Source organism: Peromyscus californicus, unplaced genomic scaffold, assembly GCF_007827085.1.
Source record: "Peromyscus californicus insignis strain IS unplaced genomic scaffold, ASM782708v3 Scaffold_6__1_contigs__length_162567912, whole genome shotgun sequence".
Taxonomy (NCBI): domain Eukaryota; kingdom Metazoa; phylum Chordata; class Mammalia; order Rodentia; family Cricetidae; genus Peromyscus; species Peromyscus californicus.
In genome coordinates this window covers 129,796,040-129,811,742 of record NW_026294584.1, presented here as the reverse complement: position 1 = coordinate 129,811,742, position 15,703 = coordinate 129,796,040, and the positions used below count along the sequence as shown (strand labels likewise).

Sequence of the window (15,703 nt, the reverse complement as noted above, 5' to 3'; positions counted from 1 at the left end):
TTACAGGCAGTGGTAAGCCACCCGATGTGATTGCTGGGAACTGAATCCAGGTCCTCTGGAAGTGCAGCAATAAAACATGAACTACCCAGGTTACATGTGGGCAAGAAGAGAGCAAATTCTGTAAAAAGTAAAATACAGTCAGTGCAAGAATTATAAAATTTTTAAGTTTAATTCCCCCCAGGACATTTTTTCTTTTCCAAAGCCTGTGAGAGTTTCCTCATTTAAGAAGAATATTCGGAGCTGGAGGGAGGGCTCGGTGACTAAGAGCACTGGCTGCTCTTGCAGAGGATCTGGGTTCCATTCCTAGCAACCATTTGGGGCCTCACAACCACGTGTAGCTCCAGTTGCAGGGCATCTGACCCCCTCTTCTGGCCTCTGTAGGCAGTACATGCACATGCTACATGTATTTACATGCAGGCAAAACACTCAGAAATATAAAAAGTATATATATTTAATAAGAATATTAACTTTGATTTTCCTTGAGATCGTGATCCTTTGCTTTGTCACACTTCCTCTGACTGTCATTCAACAGGAGACTCTGGGATTTCTTGTTAGATAGAGTCCTGAGGGCTTCAGGTCACTGGGCATATGTTCTTATCTTTTCTGTGGCCGGCAGAGGGGACAGTCAGTGTTGGAGCAACACCTGCCCCTGCAGTGCTTCCTCTCAGTGGTCCACCTTTTCCAGGTGAAGATTGTATCGATGAACGAGAACATGGTTCTTAGATCGGCCCTGGATAAGAACCTGAAGAGCGCAGTGACCGCCGCCTGCCTCATGCTCCCTGAAAGCTTCTCCGAGGAAGACCTCTTCATAGAGATTGCTGGGCTCTCCTACTCAGGTTCGTAGGGTGCGTGCCCAGACCTTCCCCAGGGAGACCTCCAGAGAGTTTATGGTACCAGCCCCACCCCCAGGCAGCTGTTAGTACATTTGGGGTGTGGCCCAAGCACATGTATTTCCAGCCAGTTTGTGGGTGACTGGTGCCTCTGCAGGGGTCCCCATTTGAGAACCACTGTCCCCTGGTGTTCACCGTACTGCCCCACCCCCACCCCACCTGGCTGTTAGAACTATGTTGTGTAGCCAGAAGGTTTCTCTGGTCCCGCCTGGCCCATGGTCCCACCACTTATAAAATAATCACTCAGAGGCTTAATATTATTTACAAACTGCATGGCCTATGGCAGGCTTCTCGCTAGCTAGCTCTTTCATCTTAAATTAACCCACTTCTATTAATCTGTGTTTTGCCACCTGGCCATGGTGCTGCCGGTCTGCTGACATCTTGCTTCTCTTTGGGCAGAGGCTAGGCATCTCTCCCACTCTCCTTTCTTCTCTGTATATCTGCTTGGATTTTCCCACCTGCCTCTAAGCTGCCTTGCCATAGGCCAGTGCAGCTTTATTTATCAACCAATCAGAGCAACACATATTCACAGCATACAGAAAGACATCCATAGCTGTGTTGTACCCCTGTATCCCCTTTAGGTTATACGTCCCAGTGTGTTTCCTAAGAGTAAAGAGATTCTCTTCATGCCAGCAGTGTTCTCTGATCGTGTGCCATCTGTGTGCATGAAACTTGTGCACATAACATTCCCATGCCATCCTTGACACTGCACTTCTCTGTACCAGTGACAGTGTGGCAGGTCCTCAAGTCCTCAAGTCCACCTCTTCCTGAACTTAAACTAAAGGCTTTTCTTTCTCCTCCGTTGATTCATTTGTGTTATTTGTCTAAATGTTCACTTACTTTTCCTTTGAACCAGTTGTGTCCCTCAGTCTTGGCAAAGCTTCCCCCATACCCCCCACCACCACTCCCCTCACCCCAATGAAGTCTAGAGGGTAGCAGAGAGGACAGAGTCCCTGCCTCACCCTAGCTGCAAGGGGATATTACAGTTGTCTGTTCAACACAGTAAGCTTCCATGTACAGAGAACAATAGAGTGCTTTGCCAGCATGCACTCGGCTCAGGTTCAGTCCCAGCACCACATGTATACACAGATCTTACTGACAGAAATGATGCTTTAAAAAAGGTATTTGTGGCCAGCAGATGACTCGGTGGGTAAGGGTGTCTGCCATGGAGCTTGATGATCTGAGACCCACATGAGAGAGCCAATTCTGGTGAGTTGTCCTCTGATCCTCTGCATGCGCGCGTGCGCACACGCACACGTACACACACACGCACACGCGCGCACACGCACACACACACACACACAATTTGAGGTCTGTGAGTGTAGCCAGTGGCAGAGTGCTTGATTCACACAAACGAGACCCTGGATTCAATCCTCAAAACCACAAAAAGGAAAAAAGATTTGAGAATAACTCCCTTAAATAAATACCCTGTTTCCCAGTGTTTAAGTTAAGGAACCCTGAACACACAGCAGTGGTGCGCTGATTCTCTGAAGCCCAGCGCACAGATAAGGTTTCATGGAAATGTAATGCCTTGAGGGGCTCTGGAGGCCCCGTTCTCCGGTCTTCTCCTAAACCTCGTCCATCACAGCACAGCTGTAACTGCAGCTGGGGAGAGAGGAAATGGGCTCGGCTCCACCTTGGCGGCCTCTGCCTTTACCTGGCAGCACCCCACCCCTCATGAGAGCACAGGCGGAGTGGTCTGGTTGCACACCCCAGGCACGGGCCTGGGAGCACTGAGTGGGAGAGAGCAGCCTCTCATTAGCACAGTTTCCTCCTCCAAACTGCTGGAAAGAAAAGGGCCCAAGTCCTCTGTGCCCGGCTGACTGTGGCTGATGCAGGACTTCTGGGTTTGGCCCACAGCATTGCAATCACTCCATTGTTCCAATGAAGTCAATGTCACCATCGTGCTGGGTGGATTCTGGGAGTAGTTATCTATAAATGTTGAAACTTGACTGAAGTTTATCAAATTATAAAGCAGTTTTCATCTATTTATGGGCTGTCCGTCCCCCCCCCCCCCCCCCCCCCCCCCCCCCGCCCCATGGGAATAGAGCCTGGGGCCTTCTGCCTGCTGACCACATACTCAAACACTGAACTAAAGCCCCAGGTCCTGACCTTTTAAAATATATATATTGTTTGGAGACAAGGTCTCCTATAACACCAGCTGGCCTTGAACTTGAGCACCCCCTGCCTCTACCTCCTGGGATTACAGGTGGGCACCACTGTCCCTAAACCCCGTTTTTGCAGTGAACCTTCAAACCGCCCTGAACCTGCAGCTGGTTTTTCTTCAGGAAGTAAAGGATCCAGCTGTCCGCCGAGAGCTCACCACGGACCACCTCAGGCAGTGTGTGGAAGGGCTCTGCTTCCTCCTGGCTTTTCTGGGCTCTTGAGAACCCAGTGTCCTTGAGCTGCTCAGATTCTATCCCTTTGGCAAATACCCAAATCTCCCAAGTTTTCAAAACGTTCCAGCATTTAAATTGCCTCATTTTAGTCTTCCAAGTTGAAAGCTTTGAAATGTAATGGTTTTTTTTTTGGGGGGGGGGGGGCACCTGTGATTGGACAGGTTCCTGCCAGTACTTGGCAAAGGCAAGCTGGGCCAGTATTGGCAGGAATAGTACTATGCCTGTTCATTTTGTGTGACACCCATGACCACTTTGCTGGCAGCATTCATATAAATGACAGGTAAGGCAGGAGTAGGTCGGGAAAGCTGCCTGGCCCTTAAGTTGTTCTGAGAAGTGACAGAAGAGAGAGTCCTAATGAGTGGGATCACCTTAAACTTTCTTATGTGGCTTTAAAGTATTAAAATGACTAGTTTCAGGCAAGGATCCCCGTGTAGCATTCGGGCGGTTCGGTATCCCACCTTCAAAAGCTGGAGAGAGAATTCTGCTGTACGGGGTCAGAGAGACAGCTTAGCTCGCACTGCTCCCGTAGAGGACCCCGGCTTGTTCCCACAACAGACAACTGCCTGTAGCTTCAGCTTCTGGGGCCCAGCACCCTCTTCTTGATGGTAAAGGCACCTGTACTCATGCATGTATGTACACACACAAAATTAAAATAAATCTTTACAAAGGAAAAATACCAGTGCATGAAACAGACGAGGGAATGTTTAGGGGGAAATGTGTGGTGTGCCTGGAGCTTGTGGCTTACAGCAGGAGAAAATGGCATGCATTGTTGTGCAATGGGAAACCGCCCCCCAGCAATTCCAGATGTGACAACTAATTAACCAACGACTTTGCATTGTGTTGTCGCCCATTCTACAGATTCAAGAACTGAGATTCCCTTTATCTAGTAGGGGGCAGCCTTTCTGTGGGTGTTTAACCCTTTCAAAGTCTCCCCCTCCATTTTCTTGTTTGTAAAATAGAAATATGTATATTATAAGGCGGTTCCAATGTGATAATACAAAGCTACACTAGCTATATGATTGATAGCTAATGCTCAAATAATGACTGCTGTTGCTTCTAGTTATTTTTATGGGCTGTGTAGACTTCCTCAGGCTGGAGCACCGCTGTTTCCTCCAGTCAGTAGTTGACACAGCTCTCTTTATCATTTTTATTGATAATCCCAGCAGGTCCATTTGTATAAATTACTAGGTAGGAAAGGGCAAAGTAGGCACCAATTACCTTGGGTATATCTCCAGGCAGGAGTTGAGCTGTCAGTCTTAAGTCCTATACATGCTGACAAAGCATATTGGGCAAAACCAGATGAGCATTTAGACCATGGGGTAACGGGCCCCGTTTTTCCTGCTCTTTAGATCTAAGGGGTGACAGGACTGTTAGGTGCTTGGGTAAGAGAGAACCAGCTGCTTTCCATGCCAGAGCTGAGGGGATCCACAAGTGATGGGCCCTGCTGAGAGCCACTAAAGGGGCCACTTTGTGTGGCTTTCATTGCCAGGGCCTGGGCAGGGGCCTGGGTGCTGTGGACTGGCTTAGGAGTTACAGGACCCCGCTTGGGCTGCAGGTCCACACACAGCAGCTCCTGGGCTCCTGGGTGGCCTCCCCTCCCCCATCACTGGGTCCCAGGCCTGAGTCTTTCAGTCCTGGGATTACAAACTGGGTCCAAACCACATTTGTGTACTCAGGTCCATAGCTGCTGAGTGCTGGCTGAGCTAAGGGTGGGCCTGGAATCTGATCCTTGAGGGAAGGAGTGGCCATGGGTTTTCTTCTCAGGTCGCCTTCTGCCAGGGCACAGGCCTCTGACCTGTGCTGGCACCCCAGCTCCTTCCCTGCTTTTGTTCTGTTTCACTTTCTGGTTAGAGACAGCATGTATCTTTAACCTTTGTTCCAACAACTAGGATGAGATTTTTTTTAAAAAATGCCTTTTTGGGGTGAGTGTGTGTGTGTGTGTGTGTGTGTGTGTGTGTGTGTGTGTGTGCGCGTGCGCGCGCGCGCGCGCACTCGCTCTCTCACACACACAGCCAGCCATGCCTGACTCCTGTACACTAGGTGCTCAGTCAGTGTCTGAGGATGGGCAGACGGCCATTTTGGGGGGGATTCTGTCCTAAACCATATGGTGGGCCTGGTTCTTTATTCCTCCCTGAGCTCAGCTGTGTTGCATTTGCGTGAAGTGTGAAGGGGAAGCATGCCTGTCAGCAGCCCCTCAGCATTCTCTGCACTCACTCTCTCGTGTCGGTTAGCCAGACCAGTGTCTTTTCTGCAGCTAGGGAAGAACCTTCCAGAGTGACATCAGGGCCACCTGAAAACACTGCCTTAGTTACATCTGTTCAAATCAACCGTGTGCCCACTTGCAGGAGAATGAAATTAGGTCCCTAAGTCACACCATATACAAAATGAATTCAAACTGGATCCTGGATGTAGAGCTAATGAATGTACAAGCTAAAACTGAAAAACTCTTGGACTTGGGATTAGGAACTAAGATGACACCAGAAGCTGAAACAACAAAGAAGGAAAAGAAAAAACAGAACCAGCACACCCTTCATCCCAGCGCGCAGAGGAGGGAGTCTCTGTGAGCTTGAGGCCAGCCTTGTCCACAGAGCGAGATCCAGGCCAGCCAGGCTGCGGGATGAGACTTTGCCACAAAAAATTAAATAAATGGAACCGTATTAAAAATTGTAATGTCCTGTAAATAGTGTCTTCCCAGGAGGTGAAAAGACACATGAAATGGGTTGATGTTTCAGACCAGTGTCCTTAGAATCCCAGCAAAAATAACCCAAATTAAAAGCAGGCAAGGCCTTGGAATGGGCATGTCCTTGGGGAAGAAGTGTGAAGTTCCGGCAGGCACACGGGTGCTCAGCCATCATCGTGAGGGGACAGCCAGCAGAGCCAGATAGATCCCGCCTTCAACCTTAAGCCAGTGTCCTCGAGGGGAGGCAGGAATGCGTGCTAATAAGTGGAGGAATCAGAGCCCTCCGGGTTGCTGATGGGAAAGTAAAGTGGCACAGAACGCGCTTCCTCGGAATACTAAGCATGTTAGCATGATGAACCCCCCCCCCCCCCCAGTCTACTCCCACATGAGTAACTCAAGATAAATGAAAACATGCTTACCTGAAAATTTCTCTGAATGTCACCATATCATTGATAATGAATAGCTTAAAAGTTGAGACAACCCAACATTCATCTACTGAAGTGCGTAGATAAAATGGGTACGTCCTCACAGTAGAGTTCACGAAACGAGTTGAGGACTGATCGACTACACACAGCATGGTGTATCATGACACATTTTCTAAGGTGTGAGACCACAAGCAGTGGTTCCACATGAACCAGAGGGACTGGGTGCAGCTCAGTAGGGTAGTACTTGCCTATCAGGCATAAACTCCTGGGCTTGAAGAACCAGGAATGGAGGGGCACAAATGTAACCCCAGAAAGTGGCAGGCCGAGGCAGGAGGATCATGAGTTCCAGGCCGGCCTGAGTTGGGTAGCCAGTAAGTTAAAACTGTGGAGACACTCTGTCAGCCTCTGCCTGAGGCTTGGGTAGGGGGTGACAGGAGATGGTGGGTGGTTATTAGTGGCACGGAGTTTTTTATGGGGAGAACAGAATGCTCTTAGGCTGATGTGATGGTTTCATTATGCCTAGACATAAAAACATTTGAGTCGTGCACCTTAAGTGGATGAATTGTCTGGTGTGTGAGCTCAGAAACTGAAAAGTCGGTGTTTTATTTTTGCCATGGCAGATTCATTTCGAGCTGCAATCTTTAAACACTGAAACCTGTGCATGCTTCATGGAGTAGGGTCTGTACGTCTCCAGGGTCCAGTGTGGCTTCTGGTGCTTAGCAACCACCCAAATACTCATTGTACTGCAGTGATGTTGGTACTGTGTTAGTTTTGAAAGGCAAAGGGACCAGGTAGTTGTTACTTTAGACCAAGGGCTTTGTCCACCCACTGTCCTTTCCCCGCCACCAGTGTCCGCTTGTTCCTTAACAACCGTTCATCTGTTCCCCAACTGAAATCTGAAAGCAACTGAGGCATTTTGTGACTCGCGTAAAAAGTGATTTTCATTTTACTGAAAAGGAAGCTGGTTCGGGTGGTGTCTTAGTTAGAGTCACTCTTGCAGTGATGAAACACCATGACCAAAAGCAAGTTGGGGAGGAAAGGGCTTATTTGGCTTACACTTCCTCATCACTGTCCATCATTGAAGGAAATCAGGACAGGAACTCAAACAGGGCAGGAAGCCGAAAGCAGGAGCTGATCAGAGGCCCATGGAGGGGTGCTGCTCACTGGCTTGCTCCTCAGCCTGCTTTCTTATAGACCTGCCAGCCCAGGTATGGCACCACCCACAGTGGGCTGGGCCCTTTCCATCAATCACTAATTAAGAAAATGCCTTACAGCCGGATATTATGGAGGCATTTTCTCAACTGAGGTTCCCTCCTTTTAGATGGCTTTAGTTAGTGTTGAGTTGATAGGAAACTAGCCAGCACAGGTGGAGATTGTGTGTTTGTTTTGAGGTAGTATAGCCTCATTGTGTAGCCCAGGTTAGCCTAGAACTTAAGATCTTTCTACTCAGGAAGATGAAGGAACTTGACTCAGATCACCATGGGGCACTGTCTGTCCTGAAAGCCAGAATCTGTGTGCGGGTACTCCTGCCCCTCCCTGCTGAGCATGTCTGAATCACAGCTGGCCAGCTACCCAGGGTTCCCAGGCCTCTGAGCTCAGCTCCTGTCAAAGGCGGAGACAAATTGTCCCTCCGTGGTTTATCCTGGCAGCTCTCTGAGTAGAGCAGCCAAGGGTTAAAACCATCCTGAGAGATACAAAAGAAAAAGCAGTTGTCTGTTTCTCTCGGTCCCCACGTTTAGTTGCAAAGGGATTTCTGAGGGTGAGAAACGGAACCGTCTGATGTGGTTCGTTCTGTGCCCGTTGTTTTGCCCCCTCTGTTCTGAAGAAACGAGAAGCCCGCCGCCGTTTCTCTCACCCACCCCCACCCCACCACCCCCCCACCCCGATCTGAGCTGCTGTTGTGCACTGCCGTGGGAGAATTCAGCCCAGCAGACGGCTGTCAGTGCACCTTGCCTGCACCACCGGACAGCTTGCAAGTGGCCAAGGGTCCAGAGGCAAACAAGCGCAGTCCTTGTTCTGGGAGACCAGAGTGTTTGCTGAAGTCTGTAATCACAACTGTCACTTTGTGGGAGGGTTTGGGTTAGCTTGCTTCTTCACATTGGTCAAGTGCAGTCCTTCTGTACAAAGTAACTGTCTCGAACGTAAGAGCCTGAGTTTGCGGGGTCTAGAGAAAGGGAAGGGATGACACAAGCTGGTCTTACACTCAGAGCTTGCCTTAGACTCGGAGTCTGGTGACATTTCAGTCCTTTGGCAATTGAGAGTCCAGTTTTATATTAAATGTTTGTCTTGCTTTGTATTGTTTTTGTTTTCCATGTTTTATGTGTATGGGTGTTTGCCAGCATGTATATCTATATGCCGCATGCTTGCAATGCCCTTGGAGGCCAGAAGAGGGTATTGGATTGCCTGGGATTGGTGTTAAAGATGGTTGTGAGCCACCATGTGGGTTCTGGGAATGGAACTCAGGTCTTTTGAAAAAGCAGCCTGTGTTTTAACCACAGAGCCATCTTCAGCCCCAGGATGGTTTTTGTTGTTGTTTTATTGTCATAAATGCATAAAGAAGTTAGCGGAGAGGGCTCCGTAGGTCAGGTGCTTGCCAAGCAAGTGTTAGGACCGGAGTTTGGATCCTCAGGCAGGTGTGGTAGCTGCCTGTAATCCCAACATTTGGGAAGCAAAGATGAGATCCCCACCATTCCCTAGCAGGATGAGCTGCCAAGCTGAACTGTCTGGAATTGGCAAGCTGCAGGTTCAGTGAGAGACCTTGCCTCAGTAAATAAATTGGAGAGCAATTGAAAATAATAGTCAGCCGGGCAGTGGTGGCGCACGCCTGTAATCCCAGCACTCGGGAGGCAGAGGCAGGCGGATCTCTGTGAGTTTGAGGCCAGCCTGAGCTACAGAGTGAGATCCAGGACAGGCACCAAAACTACACAGAGAAACCCAGCCTCAAAAAGAAGAAGAGGAGGAGGAGGAGGAGGAGGAGGAGGAGGAGGAGGAGGAGGAGGAGGAGAAGAAGAAGAAGAAGAAAAAGAAGAAAACAGTAGCCAATCAGCCTCCACATGCATATACATGCATGTGCCCACACACATAAAAAAGGCATAATAAGGGTTACACATTGGACTCTAACCCAGCCACCATTCTGTTTATACTTGGTAAATCATTACAAGTGTGTGTCCCGTGCATTTTAAAATGTGGGAATATACACCAACATGGCAGAAATGAGGGATATAGTTGTCTCGGCCATGGGTACCCTGGTACTGAGGAACATTTTCTCAGCATCCCAGTCTCCTCATCTGTCCAACTTGGAATGGAAATAGCTCCTGCTTCAGAGAGCTTTGACACTAAATGAGAGCGCGTATGTATGCTTGTACACATAAAAGCCTGTTACAAGGCTGGTGAGATCTTAGCGGTTAAAGCACTTGCCTCAAGAGCCTGGCAGGCAACCCGAGTCCACCCCTGAAACCCTCTAAAACAGCCAGATGCAGTGTCTCAAGACTAATCTCAGCGTTCCTTAGTAAAGTGGGGGACAGAGCCCAGGGCCTGCTAACCTGGTGTGCAGAAACAGGAGAGCCCTACCGACTTCCAAAAGTCACCCTCCGACCTCCACAGGCATGCTGTGGCGTGGGTGCACTCACACATAGGGACATAAGTAAACAATTGAAAACCGTTAGGTGCATATGTAGAAACCAGGGCCTTGCTGATGGTAGGCAAGCCTCTGCCACTGCCGCCCTTCAGTTTAGACTGTAGCATTGTCTTACTTTATATACATATTTTAAAGATTTTTAAATTTTATTTTATGTGTATAATGAGTGTTTTGCCTACATGTATGTATTTATACTACATGTGTGCCTGGTGCCTGCAGAGGCCAGAAGAGGATATCAGATCTTCTTGGCCTGGGGTTCCAGATAGTTGTGAGCCACCAAGTGAGTGCTGAGATCCAAACCCTGTCCTCTACAAGAGCAGCAAGCACTGTTCACGGTTGAGTCATCTTACCAGCCCCTTGTTTTATATATTTTTGTCAGTATCTTTTATACATTTTTTACTCGTTTTCTAACAACTTTTATATAGTTTTCTAGCTTGCTGTGTGGGATGACTCCTTTTTAGTGGTAATGTACATGGTAGAGCATGGGTGGACCATCTAGTGTACGGCTTTTCTGTGCCCCTCAGATGCTTGAACTCTTTCCTTATAAATAATGCTGTCATGAACTGTGGGAATTGGGGGAGCTGAGCGGTTGAACCAGTGTTCTTCTCACTTTTCGCTAATGAGGCAAAAGAAGCAAAGACAGAAGAAATGTCTTGGCTGCAGAGGCTGCTGTTGGTCAGCTTGCTCGGTTGCCTGTGGTTAGGCCGCAGCATCAACGGAAGTCATACTGAGGGAATGCCATTCGCTTCATGGCAACCAGGAATCAGAGAGACAGAGGGCCCGAGAGACAAGATAGACCCTTCAAGGCATGCTTGAATAGCCCATTGACGTGTGAGCCAGCCCATCCGTAGAGTAACCACGTGATAATGTTAGCACCTTTACAATCCCGGCCCCTTTCGGTAGCACCACTAACTGAGACCAAGCCTCAGCCTAATGAGCAGATTTTTCTTGTATGTTACGCGTAGCATGTTAATTTGCACCCTGGAAAGTCTGAGGCACGTGACCTAATCTTCAGGCTTCCTCTCCAGAGATGGCTTTACCGACTGACTGCTTTCTGGAAGGACTTTGGCAGATCGTGATGTCAACGGCAGCATTGAGACAACCAATGTCTTGACACTCTTAGCAATGTCCCTTGGCGTTCACTGTGTAAATAGTAATGAGAAAGCAAGTTCATCCGAATGTGGGCAGCTTATAGAGACTTGAGTAGGCAGACTTGGTCTGTACCAAGGTCAGCCTCCACAGGCTCTTTAGAAGGCTAAGATCAGCCTCCACAGGCTCTTTAGAAGGCTCGCCCTCCTCAGCTGCGTGTCCGTCATATTACAGTGGAAGTTGGGCCTTTGATGCTTAAACGTCAGTGTGTCACTCTACTCACTACAGTACATGCTGTCGGGCATGGGCTCAGTCTGTTTTCTGTTGCTGGTAGTGCAACACCCCAGGCTGGCAGTTCCTAAGGAAGGATTCCAGTTCTGGCCAAGGTCATAGGGCCTCATCTGGTGACCTTCTTGCTGGCAGTGTCCCAAGATGGCACATGGGATGAGAGCAGGTTAATAACTACCTTCTGCTCAGTATTCCTATGAGGCCACCCATTTCCAGTCCTGGAACTCCCACCATGAGGACCCTGTCTAGTCAGGGCCACTCCAAAGGCCATGGACAGACAGTCTCCACCCTCTTTGCTCACAGTAGAGACTACACCCGAACATGAGCCTGGGAGCCACACTCATCCTGTTGCAGACAGCCTCATACTTGTACTTTTCCCCCAGAAGCCACCAGTGTGCTCAAGGAAATTCCACTATGGCAGGCCATAGCCTCTTAGAATCCTTCTCCCTCCAAGAAAAGAAATTGGCAAAGGTAATATAGACTCTGATATAATTACCACAGTGCTCTCTTTACCCCCAGAAGTGCCTCTTTTGGGTGACAGATTCTCTCATCATCCTACTCCCAAGGAGCCTCTTCGGCAGCTGTGGCGTCTGTCTGCCCGATGAGGGCTTCAGGACACCACTCGTGGGACTTCACCTGGGAGTCCTACCTGTTCTTTCCTGGCAGCACCAGGATGTAACCCGGAGCCTTGCGCCAGCCAGAAGAGTGCGCCACCCCTGGGGCACATGCCCTCCCCAGCCCACCAGCCTCTTGCATTCACTCAAGCGGTCTAGTTTAAGGTGCTTCCTCTAGGACTGGCCGGTCATCCTCAGGAGCAGAGGAGTCACTTCTCATTTGCTTCAAAAGTTGCTCCAGTGGGTCTGGTGGCATGTGCCTAGAACCCCAGCAGAGCAGGAGAATCAAGAGGTGAAGACCAGCTTGGGCTACATAGTGAGTTCTAGGCCAGCCTAGGCTTATCTGAGGCCCTGACTCAAAAAGTCCAAAGTAAACAAGATAGAAGTTGCTCTTTTTCTTTCCGAGTAATTATTTTGCCCGAAATTCATCCTGTAGAAAATGTTACATCCTTCATTTCTTTCCACTTGAGATTTTTAAAGGTGTATTTTACGTGAATGAGTGTCTTGCCTGCACGTGTGCCTTTGTGTTATGTGCATGCAGTGCCCTCGGAGGCCAGAGATGGTGTTGAGTCTGCCAGATCTGGAGTTAACAGGTGGTTGGTTGTGACGGCCACGTGGGTGCTGGGAACCTATAGTGACAGTCACAGGCAGGGTTTCCATATTTGCCAACCCAAAGGTTTCCTTAGTGGAAAAACAAGCTCTCATGGCCAGGCCAGTGACTTCTGTGAGAGGATCACTAGACGGTAGCTGGCCTACAGGGTTCTTTGACTTCAGAGGCTCTTTTTGCCCAGACTCCCGAATGCCTTCTGTACCATGATAGGCATTTTAAAAGAGAAGGTGTTCTGCTGAGGGATCCTGCCACACTGCTCAGCGAGCCACGGTTGTTCATGGATCAGGTGTGAATTCTTCTCAAGACTGACTTTCCCACTTGTTTTTACTAGGTGACTTTCGCATGGTGATTGGCGAGGAAAAAGCAAAAGTCTTGAACATCGTGAAGCCCAACGTGGCCCACTTCCGAGAGCTCTATGAGAACATACTCCAGGAGGACCCCCAGGTGGTCTATAAAATGCAGCAAGGCCGACTAGAGGTGAGCTGTGCGAACCCTGACTCCGAACCCCCAAAGGAAGAGCTAGTGTGTGTGTATTCGTTCCTTATTTATGGTTTCTGAGTTGGTAGTGACTGAAGCCGTCCCTCACACATACTAGACAAGAATTCTACCACTGAGCTACGTCCAACCCTCTGGCCAGGATTTCTGCTTGCTAGGGTTTGCAGTCATGGGCTGTAACCCACTAGGATTCATTGAGTTCTTGTAAAGACCAGACTTCCTGGGGACGTGATGGGGGCCGTCAACACTTTATTTTTTTGCTGGGGCTCTCTAGAGAGATGGCATTGTTGGGGTGATGGAGGTTGGGTAGGAGAGAGACCGCTTGCTAGTTCATCAGTCTGTAGGCCAGGCTAGCAGGCTGGAGACCCAGGGAAGAGTTGATGCTGCAGATTTGAGTCTGGAGGCAGACTGCCTTCTTCAAGGGACCATGGACGTTTCTCTTGTATCCTTCAGCCGTTCACTGAGCCTACCCTACTGTGATGGAGGGTGGTCAGCTGATTTACACTCGCCTGGTCTAAATATTCATTCTCCTCGACATCTGGACTGGTATTTGACTGAGTAGCTGAGCACTGCAGATTAATCGAGGCACACAAAATGGCCACCACACCCCTACATCTTCCATGTGTGCAAGTAACACTAATCTCTCCTCCCGAGATGTGATTCTACTTTCTCGTACTGCTTTGCCCGGGCGGGGTGTGTGTGTGTGTGTGTGTGTGTGTGTCAGCCTCAGAGCCTCCACTTAGTCCTCCACAGTGGCAACTCTAACATGCCTCCATGACGTTTGCTCACGGGAACACTCTTAGTGCCAATCTCAGGTCAGGCGCTTCTGCACCCAAGGGCCTCATCTGGCTCTGTGAGGCTGCTGGGAGCTGGAGAGCCCTTCAGAGTTCTTCCAGTTCAGGGCAGGAGGCCAGGTCTTTACCTCTGACCAACCTACTTAAACAGCAAGCCAAGTGAATGCGTTCATCCTGAGACTGTTCCTTTTCTTTGTTTGTTGTTAATGTTTGGGACAGGGTTTCACTATGTAGTCCTGGCTGGCCTAGAACTCACTATGTAGACCAGGATGGCCCTGACCTTAAGTGATGCGTGTGCGGCCCCACATAACTCTGTGGAGTCGGTTCTTTCCTGCTTTGACATGGATCCCGGGGGTGGAACTCGGGCCACCAGGCTGCTGAGCCTTCTCACCTGACCCTGAGGCTGTTCCTTTCTTTGGTGCTAAAATCTCAGCATTTGTGAAGGTGCTGTGAGGAAGGGGTTGCTGCTGCTGCAAACAGAGCAGGCAGCTGCACTCCCGTGTCACTTTCCTGTTTTTATATTTTTAATTCCGTGAAGCAAATGCACTGTATTAGGGAGCTGGTCTGGTCTCAGTAGTGGGGTTAACTTTTGATTCAGGGGTCTCCAGCAATACATAGTTTTATTTCTGTCCTTGCCCCTGAACAACTTGCTGTATTTAGAATGCGTTAGAAACAGACCCAGCTGGGTGGCTCAGTCCTAAGTAACATGTAATGACAACTAGGTTACGATAATCAGTTACAGCCGCTCACCTCCTGAGCTCTGGAGGAGTCCGAGTGAGGCAGCCTTTGTCACTTGTGAAGTCCAGATTCCGATCCCGTTGTCTCCTGTTGACTTCCCTCGCAGCATTCAGAGTGTGAAGAAGAACCTGTAGCCCTGGATTTGATCTGGACTTGTTAGCTGCAGCCCCGCCTCCTTTAGCTGTTGGTTTAAGACAAGTAGAACATTGTAAACTGCGAGTCAGAAACTGATCCGCCAAAGAGGTTTTTCGGGAGCTGGAGAGATGGCTCAGTGGTGAAGAGCTCTTCTTGTAGAGGACCTGGATTCAATTCCTAGCACCTCCATGGTAGCTCACAACTGTCTAACCCTTAATTCCAGGGGGTCTGACACCCAGTTCTGGGCTCTTCTGGAACTAGGCACACACGTGGTGCACAGACATACGTGCAATCAAAGCACCAATGCATAAATAAAATATTTTTTTTTAATGTTTAAAAGGCTTTTCTTCTTTACTCATGAAGAAGTGAAATATTCTAGAACCAGGGCTGTCCCTTTTGAAGGGACTGTAATCCTGACCATGTAAGTACTCAGTTTCCTTTGCCACCTGGGGTAGGTGTGGCACTTACGTCAGAGGACAGAAAACCTTATTTAATTACAGATGTATGCATGGGAGTCCCACATAGTGTGAGAGTCTTTCTGTGGGATTTCTAAATAGAAGCCATGTGTCCTACTGTGTCTAGACTTCAGAGCACTTGCGAAGACGTCATCTCTCTCTCTCTCTCTCTCTCTCTTTTTCCCAGATAGATAAAAGCCCAGAAGGACAGTTCACTCAGCTAATGACATTGCCCAGAACCTTACAGCAGCAAATCAATCACATCATGGACCCCCCTGGGAGAAACAGGGATGTGGAAGAGACCTTACTGCAGGTGGCTCAAGACCCCGACTGTGGTGACGTGGTGCGGCTAGGTGTGTCCACGAGTTTGCTGGGAGGCAGGGCTGGCTGTGGTGGAAGCAGCCTCTGTGGCCTTCAGACGCATTCTTTCTTCCTCCTTGCCTAATGAGATCAA

General features: G+C 49.1%; 1 protein-coding gene across 6 annotated transcripts in view; it reads left to right on the top strand.

Annotated features, from left to right (window-relative positions):
• Tamm41 (TAM41 mitochondrial translocator assembly and maintenance homolog) overlaps positions 1–15,703 on the top strand; it is a 37,161-nt gene that overhangs the window by 13,205 nt on the left and 8,253 nt on the right. For 3 of the 6 annotated variants that reach the window (XM_052720449.1, XM_052720451.1, XM_052720454.1), the window contains exons 4-6: positions 686–836; positions 12,964–13,109; positions 15,437–15,602. In XM_052720449.1, coding sequence (XP_052576409.1) covers positions 686–836; positions 12,964–13,109; positions 15,437–15,602 — 463 coding nt within the window. Of the gene's footprint in view, positions 1–685; positions 837–12,963; positions 13,110–15,436; positions 15,603–15,703 lie in introns of those variants that run through there. The other 3 variants (XR_008214389.1, XM_052720450.1, XM_052720452.1) reach the window with 3 other exon arrangements.